This window comes from Maniola jurtina, chromosome 13 (assembly GCF_905333055.1).
Source record: "Maniola jurtina chromosome 13, ilManJurt1.1, whole genome shotgun sequence".
Lineage (NCBI taxonomy): Eukaryota > Metazoa > Arthropoda > Insecta > Lepidoptera > Nymphalidae > Maniola > Maniola jurtina.
In genome coordinates, this window is record NC_060041.1 from 4,649,691 (window position 1) to 4,665,932 (window position 16,242).

The 16,242-nt window shown below is 35.3% G+C and overlaps 1 protein-coding gene across 1 annotated transcript; it reads right to left on the bottom strand.

Moving 5' to 3' along the window:
• Nucleotides 1-669: 669 nt before the first annotated feature.
• Nucleotides 670-16,242, bottom strand: LOC123870698 (alpha-tocopherol transfer protein-like). The gene is made up of 7 exons (XM_045914069.1): nucleotides 16,224-16,242; nucleotides 5,405-5,574; nucleotides 4,059-4,212; nucleotides 3,609-3,723; nucleotides 2,452-2,586; nucleotides 1,872-2,085; nucleotides 670-898 (listed from the first exon to the last, which is right to left on the bottom strand). The coding sequence occupies exons 2-7, from the start codon at nucleotides 5,568-5,570 to the stop codon at nucleotides 744-746; spliced, it is 939 nt and encodes a 312-aa protein (XP_045770025.1). The 5' UTR covers nucleotides 5,571-5,574; nucleotides 16,224-16,242; the 3' UTR covers nucleotides 670-743.

Genomic DNA, 16,242 nt, shown 5'->3' on the forward strand with positions numbered 1-16,242 from the left:
ACGCGTAGAGGCTTATCAAGAGTTTTAATCTTTAAATAACCTAACTGCAATATTAATTTGACCGGGGCGCAATTGCTATTGCAACCACTCAATCAAATTGGCGACCTAAACACAAAAGTATTTAATAGTCGTTGAGTCTCGAGTCGGAGCGAGACTGGCTTAAAAACCGTCAAGCAGCCGTATTTATACAAATCGATTCAAGATGGCTGCTCGGAAGAGATCGTGTGACGTCGAATGAGTCAAATATCTGTTTTATTATTTTAAATTTTAAATAGTTTTTTTGAAAAAGCTAACAATAATTACAATGTACCTAGTGATTAGGTCGTTCTTTGTTCTAAGTCTGTCCTGTATTTTTTATTATTTGTCATAGTAATAAGCAATAATAATCACATGATTACTATTACAAGCAAACCCCTTCCGTTATTAAGAGGGGTCTCTCCGTCACTCGCTCCATACAATCGTAGTTCCAATTTCATTTGAATACCAAAGTCCATGAAATTTTGCAGACTTATTCTAGAAACTAATATCTATGCCTGTGGTTTTCTAGATTTCTGTTAAAATATTCGGTTTCAAAGTTACGCGGTCTTAAAAATTCACATACAAATCTTTGACTTTGGTTGCTTAATATTCAAATGAAATTGGAACTACGATTGTATGGAGTAAGTGACGGAGAGAGCCCTGTTAATTGAAAAGGCTCTTGATCCTCAGCAACGAGGAACACGACACTGGGCTAGGAGAGAATTTTAATCTACGATAAGCTGTCTGAAGGAGCCAGGCATTCCCATGTATTCTTCGTTAAATTTACACGCACTTCGCTTTGATTCGTCTGCCACAAGTTTATTACACGAAGCTATTAGTTTCTGCGCTTCCTCCGTCTTAAGAACGCTTTTCCATTGCTCTGGAATTAAATATTATAAATCAAAAGTAGTTAAATGAATTACTTATTTAGATAACTAAGCAAAATTCCTAAACTCATAAACTCAAAAAGAAGTCATCTGTTACTTATAAGTTAAAACTAGTGAGCAAAAGTCAATTATTTTCACTAAGTGAAAAAAAATTCGTCGGTCAAATTCTATCTACGACTATGTTGAGTGGTAGATTATTTTGACGATTCAAAGCACTTGTAAAAGTTTAATTGAATATAAAATATTTTGAATTTTGAATTGAATTTGAATTTTGACGAGATGTAAAATCTCATACTAAGTCTACAGTCTACAAGGAAAAATAAAAGCAATCAGCCATGTCGGTCATGTCGACGCTAGTGACGCAAGCGGTACTTTTTGTTTGTATCAGATAACATTACCTACGTACTAGGTACCTATGCTATTATCATCATCACTAGAAACAAGGCGCGACGCCATTGTACAGCCATAAGATAGGTAAGTACCTACCTACTCGTACTCGACGCTTTTTTAACAGGGCTCTCTCCGTCACTCGTTTCATACAATCGTAGTTCCAATTTAATTTGAATATCAAGCGACCAAAATCCATGAAAGTTTGCAGACATATTCTAAAAACTAATATCTGTGTTTGGTTGCTTAATATTCAAATACAATTGGAACTACGATTGTATGAAACGAGTGACGGAGAGAGCCCTCTTAAACGCCGTAATTTTCGTATCACGCACAACTGTGGCTTAAAACTCTTAGTAGTTGGAGCCAAGAAACCATGGTTCCACGTAACGCCGTAGTGTAATCCACTCATAATACCACTGTCCCTTTGGCTCTAGTGGGAAGGGTAAAATGGGTAAAGTTCACTCGACCGACTATAACTGCTGTGTGTCATTTATTATACCTACCTATTATGGCTAAAGCGATTACACAACATTAGTATGTGATAAATGGAAGAGAAAAAAAGATTAAGTACTGTACCTTCTAATTCTGAGCAGCTTTGCAGATCACCCCCGAAGTCCTTAGGTAAAATTTCCTTAGGTATTTCTTTATGCAGTTCATCGTACGAACTGTGCACCATAAGTCTATTTGCTACTTTTTCTTTAAGAGCTTGTTTTAACAGGAACACGATTTTATCCACAAACGATGGTGCATTTAAAAGGTGAATACCACTGATTCTCATGCCGTAACCACTCTGAAAAACAAAGTAAAAATCTATTTATTTTATTTTTAACCCCCGACCCAAAAAGAGGGGTGTTATAAGTTTGACGTGTGTATCTGTCTATCTATGTATCTGTGTATCTGTCGGTGGCATCGTAGCTCCTAAACTAATGAACCGATTTTAATTTAGTTTTTTTTTGTTTGAAAGGTGGCTTGATCGAGAGTGTTCTTAGCTATAATCCAAGAAAATCGCGTCAGCCGTTTGAAAGTTATCAGCTCTTTTCTAGTTACTGTAACCTTCACTTGTCGGGGGTGTCATAAATTTTTAATTTTTACAACGAAATTGTATACTTTTTATTAGTGATTCTCTCAAAATAAAAATGTATGTAGATGTACTTACCATGCACAAAATTTCTGCTTTCTTTAGAAGCATTGGATTGAGTTTCGTAAGAGCACTAATGCTTTTAACATTTTTCAAATCTAAGATATGTCTTTCACACGTATTGTACTCGAAGTTCATTCTGTATTCTGCAATCTAAAAACATTCTCTAAATATTTGGAATTACGATTATGTTAGTATTATTAGTGCTCAGAGTTTTACAGATTACTATTTAAAGGCTTTAATTAGCAGGCCCGTCATTTTACTCCGAAACGCTGTGAAGGTGTGTGCCAAGAGTAAGCCATTTTAACAGGGCTCTCTCCGTCACTCGTTTCCACTCGTTTCATACAATCGTAGTTCCAATTTCATTTGAATATTAAGCAACCAAAGTCCATGAAATTTTGCAGACACATTCTAGAAACTAATATCTGTGTCTGTAGTGTTTTAGATTTTTCTAAAAAAATGTAGTTTTAAAATTACAGGGGCTCAAAGATTTGTATGTAAATTTTAAAGACCGCGTAACTTTGAAACCGAATATTTTAACAGAAATCTGGAAAACCACAGACATAAATATTAGTTTCTAGAATATGTCTGCAAAATTTCATGGACTTTGGTTGTTTAATATTCAAATGAAATTGGAACTACGTTTGTATGAAGCGAGTGACGGAGAGACCCCTCTTAACCCCCGACCCAAAAAGAGGAGTGTTATAACATATTATGACATAAAAACAACTTTTATGTCCTTCCCCGGAAGGCAAGCTATCTCTTGTTTTTAAAAAATGAATATCAGCCATGTTAATCATGACTAATACTCCCTTTTCCCCTCCAATTAAGCGTAAAGCTTGTGCCAGGAGTGGGTACGACAATAGTGCAACGGGTGGGGTTTGAACCGCCGACCTATCGGAATTCAGTCCGCTCCTCCACCGTAGCGCTATCGAGGCTCTATGCCGAATTTCGTTATACGAATATGAATGCACCGTGAAGCAGACAGACAAACACAAATTCATATTTAAAATATTAATATGGATAGTATACAGGTAATAATTATACTGAACCATATGATAGTGAGTTTAATTCCCTACAGGCTTATCGAACCTAACGATGTACCTAGGTACTTCTAAAAGGTTTAAATTAGGTATCCAAAATAGGTATACTTAGCTAAGGATTAATTTACTTACCATAAAGGCGTATCTCAGGAACGATATTAAAGAAAATTTTTCCCAATTTCTGATCTGCGTCACTATGATCCTTGATTGATCCTTAGGGCTTTGTTTTGGTAAAATTACAAAATTTCTGAAAATAATTATGATTCCATCAAGATTTTTAATAGCATCAGGTATAAAGCTTGGGTATAAAGGTAGGTAGGTACGTCAAGGAGGTTTACTATCCAGCAATGCGCGGCACTTCAATTACTTTTATACTCGGCATAATATTGTATATCAAGTCTTTGAAAAGAGCAACCACTGAGTTTCTTGCTGGTTCTTCTCACATAATATATAAGCCACATTTTATTTAAAAAAAATTAGTAACTAGTAAAAAGTAGTAAATTTAAAAAAAGTAGAAAATTGTAATAAGCAATAAACCACCCGTGTGAAGCCGGACTGGTCGCTAGTTTTGAAAATACGTACATGGCTTCCGAAATATCTGTAAACTCTTCAACAGATCTGTTCAGACAGATTTCGGGTAACATTCCTCGGGTTGTCAGCAATTTGTCAATTCTGGTTTTAGTCATTTCCACTGATCCTTTTCCAAGTAAATGTAATAACTCTAACATGTTGGGACCTTGAAATAATAAGATAAATCGTAATTACAAATGAATATAGGTACACTGAAAAGAAATTTACATAGGTTAACAGGGCTCTCTCCGTCACTTACTCCATACAATCGTAGTCCCAATTTCATTTGTATATTAGGCAACCAAAGTCCCTAAAATTTCCAGACATATTCTAGAAACTAATATCTGTGCCTGTGGTGTTTTAGATTCTTAATTAAATACGGAGAAAAATCTTGTAATGACCAAAATGTCTATTTATATCTATCACCTAGATAGGTACATTTGCAGACTGACGGATCATATTTGAGACTAAATGATGCTCGCAGCTTCGCCCTCGTGGATTAAGAGGGCTCTCTCCGTCACTCGTTTCCACTCGTTTCATACAATCGTAGTTCCAATTTCATTTGAATACTAAGCAACCTAAGTCCATGAAATTTTGCAGACATATTCTAGAAAGTAATATCTATGTCTGTGGTTTTCCAGATTTCTGTTAAAATATTCGGTTTTAAAGTTACGCGGTCTTAAAATTTTCATACAAATCTTGGAGCCCCTGTAATTTTAAAACTACATATTTTTAGAAAAATCTAAAACACCACTGACACAGATATTAATTTCTAGAATATGTCTGCAAAATTTCATGGACTTTGGTTGCTTAATATTCAAATGAAATTGGAACTACGATTGTATGAAACGAGTGAAAACGAGTGACGGAGAGAGCCCTGTTAAGGTTTTTAGAAATCCCGTGGAAACTTCTGATTTTTCAGGATAACAATATCCTATCCGTCCCCGGGATGCAAGATATTTGTGCACCAAATTTCGTAAAAACATTTAACATTTAACCCTTTTAAAATCACGTAGGATCCCTAGGATTTAGGAAGTGACGATCGACGAAAAAGTTCAATATTCGGTGTTTTGTAAACAAAACATTTCCTGCAGTAGGAATGATCCTTAGGACCCACTGAGGGCTCTCCTCGCCCTTCTTTAAAATTTTCATAAAATTGCTCCTCTTCTTAAGCCCTTCCTTGGGGCCTAAGTATCATTCCTATCAAAGGTCCTATAAAGTGTCTGGCTGATGGGACTATGTTCTAAGTTTATCAAATAAATTAAGTGATAATAAACTCGTTTTTCCAAACCCTAATAATTTGATATTCTTTTGAAAATAATTCTAAAATATAAATAAAAATAATAATTCTTACTCACTTATGTATCGAAATGCATCAGCTAAATGTTCCTGTTTCCTTGCCCATTCCTCGATCGCGTCCAAATTCTTTTTAATTGTGTTCACATCCAAATTAAGACTCGTGCGAATAATTTCCACATTCTTTTCGTTCACTTCCAGTAAGGAATGGTACGGTATAGTCTCCATTTTTCTGTAATTTAGAAATCAATAAATCATCATTTAATTTTCAGGCATTTTAACACCTACACGCGTATGAAAATATTCAAAGTATAATATATAATATAAAGTATAATATATTTTTTTGTAAACTTGTTGTGGTGAATGTTGTGTTCACTTGTAAATAGCGACTACATATTTTAGTAAGTAAGTTTAGACTAAGTACTATTTTTAATGTATAATGTAAGTAGACCGTAGCTGTAAGTGAACCAAATCAATAAAAATAAAAATAAAATAAAATAAAGTGAATGCTTAATTATAGGTACTTATTGATACCTGTTTATAAAATGTTTATATTTTTATACCGTTATCTTTAGTTCCACAGTAAAATACCTATTCCATGTGTACGAATACCTACTTAGTTTCATTGAGTAACAGCTAGGTAGTATATATAATATTACATAAGAAATAAGTAGATCATAATATTCAAAAGGTCTGCGACATGTCTGCGGTTTGTTTTGATTGAGTTGAGTAGAATAAGGTCACCTTATAAACGTTCGCTGAACGTTCACTTAATAGAAACAGTATTTATTTATTGGTGATAAAAAAACTTACGGCTGCAGGCGCACTCAAAGATAACTGAATAGATACTAGTTAAACAGCTGGTTCATAGCTCTATCAGCGCATTCTAGTGGAACGTAACCGTTTAAGAGGGGTCTCTCCATCACTCGCTCCATACAAACGTAGTTCGTCTCTCATTTGAATACTAACCAATCATACTCAATGGAATTTTGTAGAAACGTTCCGGGAACTAATATCTATGCCTGCGGTTTTCCAGATTTCCGTTAAAATATTCGATTTCAAAGTTACGCGGTCTTAAAAATTCGCATACAAATCTTTGAGCCCCTGTAATTTCAAATCTACATATTTTTAGAAAAATCTAAAACACCACAGGCACAGATATTAGTTTCAAAAATATGTCTGCAAAATTTCATGGACTTTGGTTGTTTAATATTCAAATGAGATTGGGACTACGATTGTATGGAGTAAGTGACGGAGAGAACCCTGTTTAATGTAATAATTATCTCAGAACTCAATCTTAAAAGTTTATTTTTTACGCGAAAACAAATTAGCTATTGACGGTATGATATATATATATTCTTATTAGTACAGTCATTTGGTGTTCAAAAAGGGGTTACCTGGAAAGTTTTCCGAGAGTTTTGAAAATTGGTGATTTTATAGATTTCGACATGCTCATTCCAAATTTTCATTTTGCCACCTCGTATCTTTACCGATAAGCAAAACTACCAGATAACTGGATTCATCCTACTAATATTATGAATGCGAAAGTTTGTATGTATGGATCTATGGATGTTTGTTACTCTTTCACGCAAAAACTACTGGACGGATTTGACTAAAATTTGGAATGGAGAAAGTACCCTGGATTAACACATAGGCTACTTTTTATCCCGAGAAATTAATGATATCCCACGGGATTTTCAAAACACCTATATCCACGGGAACGAAGTCGCGGGCACCAGCTAGTTATTATAATAATGCTACAGTCACAATATAAAGAGAGATAATCCTAACTCTGTGCTATGGAGCTCGAGTAGATCAAATTGATATAAAATGTGCTAAGATATTTTTATTGCATAATATTTTGTATACTATAAGCCGGTTATGGTCAGTTGACGTCACGAGAAACTCACTATTTAGAGTACCGGAGTAAAACAAGGTATCCATTTATAGTGTTGTACATCAGCTGTCTATGTTTCCGTCTATATGGCTGTTTGTGTGTCACAGCACAGTATTATTATAGAAACTTGTTACTCTTACGTACGGAAGCATATTAAAATTTTGAAAAAAAAAAAAGATTTTTCGGGGTAGAGTGCCTTTTGAACATGCAAAGTGAGAATCTAAATAAAAATTTACTCCCTAATGGGATACGTCATTAAATTGTTACTTTTAAATTAATTATTATTAGGTTTTTTAAACAGTTTTCGAAAAAACTGCCGAAGTTAATAATAACGACCGCCGCGCCGCCAGTTTTTAGCAACATAGTGGAGGGATTGGAAGACTACGGAACCGTACCTTACGCGTATTTTGACTTGCGCTTGACCAGTTAGTCTTGTTATAAGTTAATGAGGTAGATATTTATGATCTCGGAAACTAGTAATAAGTAAACATAATAGCTTAAAAGTAGGCATATCTAAATATACTAAAATTTTCGTTAATGAAAAACATAGGCAGACACTTCTCGAAGAAACGCGTAAGCGATGCCATTTGCCCGGCATTTTAGACCTGTTAAAGTTAGGTTTTAATTAACTTTTAACCCTTATCACGATTTCTTTATCGGTTCGCTGTCGTATATTATAATGGGCTGCGTATAGTGCAATTACTATACGTTACTACTGTTTTTAATTATTATTAAAAATATATTTTTAAGTAGGAACATTTAGCAAGTCTGCTTTTGACACAGCGAAAAACCACTAGGGTTTACATGATGAGAGTCACTTGTTTACCTTTTAAGTCAGTTAAGGAAAAATGGATTATACATAATATAATATTAATTTAATTAATTAGCAACCAAGAATTAAAGATTATGTATAACAGAATTGGGGATTCTGTTATACATAATTTTTAAACTAAAATGGCAGGTCTAAATAATATATTGCTGTTCTTTAAAAGGAAAGCACTAGTTCAGAGATTGTGTGCAACAGAATCCACCGCATTGTGTGTGTACTATACTATTTTTTAGTATACTATATTATATTAAAGATCTTAAGTTAATTTATAAAAATAAAACATAATATTTACATGAGTATGCGTAGCAGATGTTGTCAGCGGAACAAACTTTTATGACTAAGGCCCCTATTTTGTGTGCTAAATAGTAGATTAAATATTGGGCCAGGTAGAACGTAGATTGACGCAATCGTTCAATAGAACGGGACCGGCATACTAATTGCAACACTTTCTAGTCAACTGAAATTGATCAAGTGATCAATTCAAACGTACGAAAATAATGTCTACCTACTATATCGATCTATAAGTTAAGCAAGAAACAGTTAAAAATTATTTTGATATAATCCGCCAACAGAAAAAATCTTTTCATGTTTGACCATACAGATTTTTTCTGTTGGCGGATTGTAGCATAATTTTTAACTGTTTCTTGCTAAACATGAACTTCCGCAAAGTAACGCCTGATTCTATCCAAGATCTATAAGTTGTTTATCGAATTTCTAATAGGTAGGTAAGTATATTATTCTTTCTTAGCGATACTTTCTATGAGTTTGAATTGTGCATATCAGCAGCCCGAGGCTTAAAATATTTGTTAGTTTTTTTTTTGTGTGACGCAAGCGCTCGGTTCGCTCGATTGTAGGTTGAGCCATCATATTATGACTAAAAACCATTGAACTCTATTAATGCAAGTATGCTGGTTCTGCGATTGCCAACCTGTTTTGAAGCCACTTGATTTTCGCCTTTTTGACACTAATATCAGCAGTGAGCGTCATGTAAGCGTACTCGGAACTACGAGTACCCAAATGTTTGTGATGACTGATGAGACATCTGTCAACATAGTGTCAAGACGAAGACCATTTGACTAGATAACATCAACTGTCAGTTTTAATTCCCGGTACACTCAGAGGGGGCATCCGAATCGGCACAAAAAATAACTGTCATTTTGTACCACTGGCATAGGATACCATAGTGCTAATCCAGGGTTTAATATATCTCCATTACAAATTTCAGCCCAATCCGTTCAGTAGTTTTTGCGTAAAGGAGTAACAAACATACACACACACACATACACACAAACTTTCCCCTTTATAATATTAGTGTGATAGTTTTGTACAACATACCTCTTCCAGCGTACTTGTGTATGTCCAATTCAGTGCTTGAAAGAGTGTTCCGTATTTCATTATCTCAAGGTCTCAATCATTTTTTTATTTATCTGATCGTTATAACGACGTACTCATATAATATTTCAGTTTCCAAGTATCTGCCTATTATATATTACTATATACAGAAAAAATAGCTTATTTTGGAGGCAAAATAATTGTACATCAACGAAACTTTGTACATAACTTTATCTTGGCACTAGAAATGAAAATCAGTCCTACTAAAAGTTAGGGGTCCTATCCCCTTACAGGGGGTATGTGCAGGGGGGAAATTAATTAAAAAACACATTTTACAAAAAATTCGTTGTTTGGTACCTACAATACCTATTAATTCACTATGAACACTTCCTGAATCTTGATAACTTAAGCGGGAACTAACCCTGCAGCATCAGGATTAAGGAGTGATCCTGAAATATTTGGAAGTCGGTTAAAAATGACACCTCATTCGCCTAGTTTGTAAAATGTGCATTTTTTAAAAGTATGTATGTGTGTGTGTGTATCTTTGTTACTCCTTCACGCAAAAATTACTGAACAGATTAGGCTTTAATTTGGATTGGAGATAGATTAGCACATAGGCTCCTTTTTTCCCGGAAAATCAAAGAGTTCCCACGGGATTTTTAAAAAACCTACATCCACGTGAATGAAGTCGCGGGCATCAGCTAGTAATTTATAATGTCCTTGAATACAGATCGAATACAATGTGATATTATTCAATGCCACATCACAATAATTTGATGCTACACTATGCATTGTTAATCACCCCATTGTATGAGCAGACCTAATTAATCCCTACTTCGGGAATTGCATACATATAAAACCTCTCGGGAAATTATCCTAACGACTGCTTTCTATTCTACTATTAGAATTACGGTAATAATTCCATTTCTTTATGTCTCTAATCCAATGTAATATCGCCTAACGCGTAGAACCTAATAATGTTTTGATGATATCTAGTCGGTATCCATTCCAAATTTGGCTACAGGGAATACTTTGAGACCAAAGTGTTATCGTCTGTTTTAATATTTATATTTGGTGTATTTGTTTATTCCATTTTTTTTAAATTTCTCAAAGGCCTACCTATGAACTATTTTATATTACTTGACTTCTAGAAGTGGAAAAGTTCTTTCGTAATATTTTTGGCGATACAATAATATTATTATTACCCTATATTACTTGCTCTCACACCGGTACAAAATAGATGTACTTATATAAAACCCAATGGAAATATAATATACTTACATACATAAAAATAAATAAACCTACATACACATTACATAAATACATATATTATGTACCGGGCGGAGGATTACACCCCGGCAGGGAAAACTAAACGGTCGGGGGTCAGGGCGACAGGTTGAGAAAGCGGCGGACTATCCTAGCCGAGTCTAGCAAGACCGCTTTTTGCATCCTGGCTGCGAGCGAACTGCCACGGAACCCCAGTCGCCTCAGATGGTGAGCGAGGCTGACTTGGATCAATCCTTCGCAGATATTACGATTGGATTATATTATTATAAATATTATAAATGCTCTGTTTAACAAAAATTAAATCTGCAGGTGTGAAATGTGAAGTCTCTAAAAACGCATTTGTAGACGTAGGTTTTGTAGGTTTGCATAGATTGTTTACATCGAGAACAGCGATTGCGCAACAATAAAATTAAACAAAACTAAGAACTTATAATTTTTAATTTAAGTAGGTAAGTATATTGTTTATTTTTTGTTTAATGTTTAAATTTTTTGCTTATTTTCTGCATTTTAGATCGCTGCAAAAAAATTCTAGAGCCATTACGCACGTACGATAAGTTGCCCGGCAACTCAGTCGGGGCAACTTTACAATCTGAGATTTTTATCGAAGTTGCCGAGTCTATACGCACGGAGTTGCGGGGCCTCATCTGTATTCAAATTCAATTTTTTACTAAAAAAAAAAGAATATTAGCCATGCTAATCATGACTAATACTCCCCTTTCCCCTCCAATTAAGCGTAGCTTGTGCCAGGAATGGGTACGACAATAGTGCAACGGGTGGGGTTTGAACCGCCGACCTTTCGGAATTCAGTCCGCTCCTCAACCGTTGAGCTATTGAGGCTGAACTGTATGCCTCAATGTTCTACATGCTGCGTTGAATTCCAGCGTGATCTTAAGCTCTTGGACGGATTGCTCTCACGAACGAGGAAGCGAAATTAAATGTGCCGAGCGCTGCATAGTCTGAGCACATACCTATCTAGATTGCTATTTTTAGGAAATGCAAAAGAATACAAACATACAAACAATACATACAAACTTTCTGCTTTACAAATCCCTTGAAAATTCTTAGGGAATTTTCGAATTTTCACCGTGATCTTAGCTTACAGACGGGTTGCTTTCACTGACTCAAGCTCCGACTAAGTTTTCAGTTACTCCTTCATTAATTTCACACTTGGTAAGTTGCTTGGTTGCTTGTCTCGGCATCGAGCGAGGAAGGAAAATTAAAGGCGCCGAGCGCCGCATAGTAATGGAGTGGCAATTTTGGGAATAAATTGTGTTACCGCGACCGAATTGCGAACGTTCATTGAAAAGATAGTTGGGAGCTGCATTTACATGGATGAATTCCTTGTGAATTTTAATGCAGCGTCAAACTATGTGGCTTTTATTTTAACATGTATAAAAGTATAGTGAGTGTGGAAGTTGCGTGCTCGAATTATTATTTTTTTAATGGAAGAGGTCAATGCCAAATTGGTATTTATGTTTTCTGAACCACGTGGTGGTTTGTGAAAAAGGTGCAAATTTTATCACAGCAGAAGCTTTTCAAAAATAGGATGTTTTGATAAATGCAATTATAGCTGCGGGAGATCTTCTAAAATCATCAGATATGGTGGGATAAAACTTACCTACATACTTACACTACTACTGGCATACATACATACATTACTTACATACATGTATCCTGAAAATATTACACTCCTTTTTTAGACAACCGTGTTAAAACGGTCTTTATTATCATGGTGACGATACAAAACAGCTAACAAAATTTCCTACAAAATATTAAGAGCTCCCAAACTTGAAACATGAAACTTTGTTATTTAATAAAACTTGGCTCCTTGAAGACAGTTTGTGGAGAATCGAGGGGAGCATATCAGACACAGCTGAGGAATGCTTTTAAGAAGAATTTAGTTCATAGACGAGTGATATGCATTATGCTAAGTAACTACACTGAAGTAATATGGTAGACAAAACTTGTCGAAGCTACATTGCTATAACTAGTTTTAAGTAACATTGTGAAACGGTGATAATAAAACTTGTTTATTCATGGCGAAGTAAAAAGAATACACGGCTAAGTTTATTCAAACTTACTCAGTCTTTTTAACAGGGTTCTCTCTGTCACTCGTTTCATACAATCGTAGTTCCAATTTCATTTGAATATTAAGCAAACAAAGTCCATGAAATTTTGCAGACATATTCTAGAAACTAATATCTGTGTCTGTGGTGTTTTAGATTTTTCTAAAAATATGTAGTTTTAAAATTACAGGGGTTCAAAGATTTGTATGTAAATTTTTAAGACCGCGTAACTTTGAAATTGAATATTTTAACAGAAATCTGGAAAACTACAAACATAGATATTAGTTTCTAGAATATGTCTGCAAAATTTCATGGACTTTGGTTGCTTAATATTCAAATGAAATTGGAACTACGTTTGTATGAAGCGAGTGACGGAGAGACCCCTCTTAATACCTAAGCTTTCATGTTAAAAAACATGATACCCAAGTTACGTTTATCTTTTTTCTTTTTATTCACTATAGGCAAGCGCTTGACCACAATCACACCTGATGGAAAGTGATAATGTGGTCTAAGATGGGACGCGTTTACCTAGAAGGCGCCAATTCACTCTTGTTTTAAAGATACCCGGATTGTAATTGGTTGGAAACACAAATCGCGGAAGAGATCACAAATCTCGATTAGCAAGTGCAAGTGCCAGATTTACCTCAACCACGAAATACTAACTATTACTAGGTAAGTAAAAAAGTGTACAACATATTGTCGGTGGATAAACGGAATAAGTCGTCACAGCTAGCCATTTACTATATCTTTGTGTTTTATTCTCTTCAAAAATCTCATCTATTGAAATCAAAGGTTTTGCTGACATATCCAACACAATATTATTGTATCAGACGCTCTTTTGTATTCTATTATGAAAAAAAATTTATACGTCAGCTTATAGGCGGGATTTGGATGTTTTTATGTTCCGAGTTGCTTCTTTATTGAAAGTTTTTCTGTTGTTGTTTGTTATTGCGGCCGTTCCGCTACTATTGGTAATACTTGTTGATACAATTTGCGAGATCGCAAGGTTTTCCTGTCCCAAAACATTTCACACGTATGTTAAGGGAGCGGAACGAATAAATAGGATACTATTTTGTATCATCCTGGCCTTCCTGGGTGTTGTTTGGGACCTTGACTGTGAAGCAAAATATAGCTGTAAACAAACCCACGACAAAGCTTTGACCTTTTGAGTCTGTGAAACTGAGTTTTAGTTCTGTACCTCAATCAAAAGCAGTGTCTCTTTTTCAATGTTTTCAGATGATAGGACAAGTTTGGTTGATGTCAAGATTGAAGAGTCTTGTACGTTGCGTAAGTACCTACGTGCTTCACTTTGAGGGCAGCTTTAGGGCTCAGCTGTCGCATTTGTGCAATGATACTTGCACGGTGCAAATAGAGACAATCATCAAAGAGGAAGTGACACAAAAAGAGAGATTTCCTCCTACTGCGCTCATCTGGCAATCCTGAGGTTCTACGTAGTCAGGCTGTGATGCTGGTGATATTGACTTATGTGTGGAAACTCTTGTTAGAAGTACCATCGGCACACAGGCTGACCTCGAAAGCATGATCAACCAGGCTACTCTCATGTGAATGAATTTTTTTGGTCCATTCATTTACTTGATTTTGACGTAGCTAGGTTTGAGGAAGGTAGGTTCTCTGGACAGAGATAGGTTGCCTCCTGGAGAAAAAAAAAACGCTTTTTTGTCTTAGAATGTCAAAGAGCTCTCATAAGATAAGTACTTAAAAAACTTAAATCCACGAGGATGAAGGCCCAGGCATCTTAATATAATTGGTACAGCTTGCAACCTGAAGACGGACATGGGATTTTTATCCCTTCGTAAAAAGCTACCACGCGGGTGAATTTGCGGGAGTCATCTAGTTAATCATATTTTGTAGTGAGGATATAACGAAATAAAGTGTACTAAGAGAACTCATTGCCTCTACGGTCTACCCGCCACAATAAATCTTAGCCGACGGCTTTTATTAAAACGGGGGCAATGAAATTGATGTTCCCATTACTCTCTGAAGAGATTTATTGTAAGACAGAGCCAGGGTCAATTAATTCGCGATTCATATAATTACAGTGTTTTAGACAATGAGATGTACGTATAGCAGAGATCAGCAGATCCGCACGACACATCTTTTTCGCGATTTTTGGAAGACCAGTCGATGCTGCGAGAATGCGCGTTGTCACACTGATAGTGTTTGGAAGTAATTAAAAAAATATGTGACAGTAAAAAAACAAAGCAAACACAAACAACAACAGCAACTTGTGTTTGTTGTAGGCTCTTCTCAAACTTGGGCGCGTTCGGAACCCTCATAGCTTTCGTTTTTTAAGCTTACGTAACTAATTATCACCACTATATTTAATATCATCTTTCAAATCTAACAATTCTGACCATCAAAAAGTGTACCTCCAACAAATAGTACCTACTTTGAATAAATGATTTTGATTTGATTTGATTTGATTTGAGGTCTATTTCTTTATTCATGGTGAAGAAAAACACACATTCTCATGATTATTTAAAAGATATTACGTGAAGTCTGCACGTCCACACTAGGCCATCGAGGAGGACTGTGACCCTTTCTGAGAGGTTGATAGACATTTTTTACTCTTGTTACATCACCTAAAAGTTGTACCGTGAATGCAATAAACATAAAGATAGAATATTGACTTGTAGGGTAAAAGCAGGGCCAGCGCCAATTTACTGATTGAAAAAAAACCAATCCTATTGACTGAATATGTCAGGTTGAGGATTTTGCAGGATATCATTTCCATAACATTTTGTAATTTTTTTATTTTTATACATGTGACATTTTATTTATATTTAATTACTTTGCAGCGCCCTGATGGGGCTTCGTGTTGTAATATTGTAATTTTTTTTCTATTATGATGTAAGACATGAATGCAAATAAATAAAGAATAAAGAATATCATTACTTCTAGTCATATGACAACTCATTGGTTATGGCTCTTTGGTCAAATTAATTATTTTCAGTTTAGATGGAGAAAACATTCTTTAACTTTACTTTATCAAAGAAAAATAAAATCCAAATGTGTGTCTGTGATTGTATTAAACATGTTAATCTTGATAAGGCAGAACCGATTTTGACAGGAGATTTGCAGGCAGCAAGGTGTGTACTTTTTATCCCGGGATAATAAAGGGTTTTAAATACGGGATAAAAGAAAACCCAAATCAATTTAGACTAAGGGCGATTAGGCACTGCATCCGATTTAAAACCGTGAAAATACGTTCCGAAGTAGTCATAGAACTATTTGTATGGTAGCTTACGCACTAGCACCGGCTTCCGTCATCCGAGTTATCTCCGTCATCCGTGAGAATATCTCGGATGTGCCCCGGATTGAAATAGATGGATGACGTAGATATTATGTCAAAGATGTCCACTGAATAGCTTGGATTTGGATCAGATGTCGGATTAGTGCGTAAGCAATATCTAATGATAAAATCTAATGATTAAATTGATAAGGAGTACCTTCAAAACAAAAGACACA